The following is a 1,709-nucleotide window of genomic DNA, read 5'->3' as shown; positions in this document are numbered from 1 at the left end:
AAAGAGTAGGTACTTTATAGTAGGTAACAGAAACACTCACTTGTGACTTGAATTAGCGCAAGAATGAAAAGAGGAGCCGGCAAGAAGGACGAAACTCCACCAGTAGCAGCACCATTCAAAGATCCTGCCATCATTGAAATGAGAGTAGCCCCCACTCCGAAACCCAACAATCGATATAACAGACAAGGCAGTAACAGCGGTCAGTCTGAAAAGAGAAATAGATATAAGGAAGAAAAGAAAGCCAATAATACCCCTAACAACACGGAAAGTAAGAATAGGAAAGATAGAACCAACGCCGATGGTAGAAATCGAGATCGATATTCGCGAAAATAATAATAATAATAATAATAATAAAAAAAAACTGCAGAAATGAAAATATTACAAAAAGGAAAATAGTAAAATCACAAGAAAGTAATGAAAATATTGTTCCCATAGAAGTACAATGTCGAAATTCCTGAAAGGTACTTTCGTTTACGAAATAATAATATGCAAAATACGAAATATGTATTGTAAATCGTAAACGAAAATACGAATGGGGTACATAATATTTAGGGATTCTACAGTTATTTATTCACTGCCTGGTTAGCTTGGAGGGTACCGCGTCTGCCTTGTAAGCGCTAGGTCGCGAGTTCGATTCCCGCCCGGGAAGAATCTATTCTAAACAGATAAGATTTGTTCCCGGGGTGGCTGGTTTTCTCCTACTCTGTCTGACTTCTCTCTTCGTTTTCGGGACGGTAAGACCTTAGCTGTTACCTCTATCAATGTAGTTTACAATATTTTACATTATACATTTCAGGAATGGGCTCCATATTCGCGAAATAAACCGGATAATGATAACAAAGCTAAAGTAGAAGACAATCGTGTTGAACACAAACCAAAAAGCAACGACACAAAAGGAAAACCCTATCCAGAGTCCCCTAGTAAGAACATAGCCAAGTCGTCACCAAACAAATCAAAAGTTGGCGAAACCAAACCAGTCCCTGAGAAACTCGACGACAAAAACAGCAACTCTGTCTGACTTCTCTCTTCGTTTTCGGGACGGTAAGACCTTAGCTGTTACCTCTATCAATGTAGTTTACAATATTTTACATTATACCTTTCAGGAATGGGCTCCATATTAAATTATTAGTTACATCTTCATGTAAGGAGCGCTAATACTCTTCACGTAAGGTCTAAGTACTACCGACTGAATAAAAAAGGCTCACAGCAAAGCCTAACACAAACTAATCATCTAACTTTAAAAGCCGGTCTACACTCTCTTGTTAAACTTTAACTCTCAATCTAAAATCTCAAGTTAAACCTGATAGCATTCTCGGATACTGTTCGTGGTCTCAGAGCGTACTCGGAAAAGTGAAATCCGGAAGAAAAGCACATGAAGTACAGCTACAAAATATAATATTACATATTATGTGCTTCTATAACAGTATAAAAAATGAATCCGATTACATGAATTTCCTTAGGCTCACAGCAAAGCCTAACACAAACTAATCATCTAACTTTAAAAGCCGGTCTACACTCTCTTGTTAAACTTTAACTCTCAATCTAAATTCTCAAGTTAAACCTGATAGCATTCTCGGATACTGTTCGTGGTCTCAGAGCGTACTCGGAGAAGCGAAATCCGGAAAAAAAAACACATGAAGTACAGCTACCAATAATATTACATATTATGTGCTTGTATAACAGTATAAAAAATGAATCCGATTACATGA

At 37.3% G+C, this 1,709-nt stretch overlaps 1 protein-coding gene across 1 annotated transcript; it reads left to right on the top strand.

The window, feature by feature from the left end:
- The first annotated feature begins 63 nt into the window (after positions 1 to 63).
- Positions 64 to 1,018, top strand: LOC103522783 (putative uncharacterized protein DDB_G0289963). Its single transcript, XM_008487876.1, has 2 exons — positions 64 to 329; positions 820 to 1,018. The coding sequence occupies exons 1-2, from the start codon at positions 64 to 66 to the stop codon at positions 1,016 to 1,018; spliced, it is 465 nt and encodes a 154-aa protein (XP_008486098.1).
- The last annotated feature ends 691 nt before the right edge of the window (positions 1,019 to 1,709 follow it).

The sequence above is a fragment of the Diaphorina citri genome, unplaced genomic scaffold (genome assembly GCF_000475195.1).
Source record: "Diaphorina citri unplaced genomic scaffold, Diaci psyllid genome assembly version 1.1 scaffold11214, whole genome shotgun sequence".
Taxonomy (NCBI): Eukaryota; Metazoa; Arthropoda; class Insecta; order Hemiptera; family Psyllidae; genus Diaphorina; species Diaphorina citri.
Note: the sequence above shows the minus strand (reverse complement) of the source record. Positions and strands in the feature narration are given on the sequence as shown.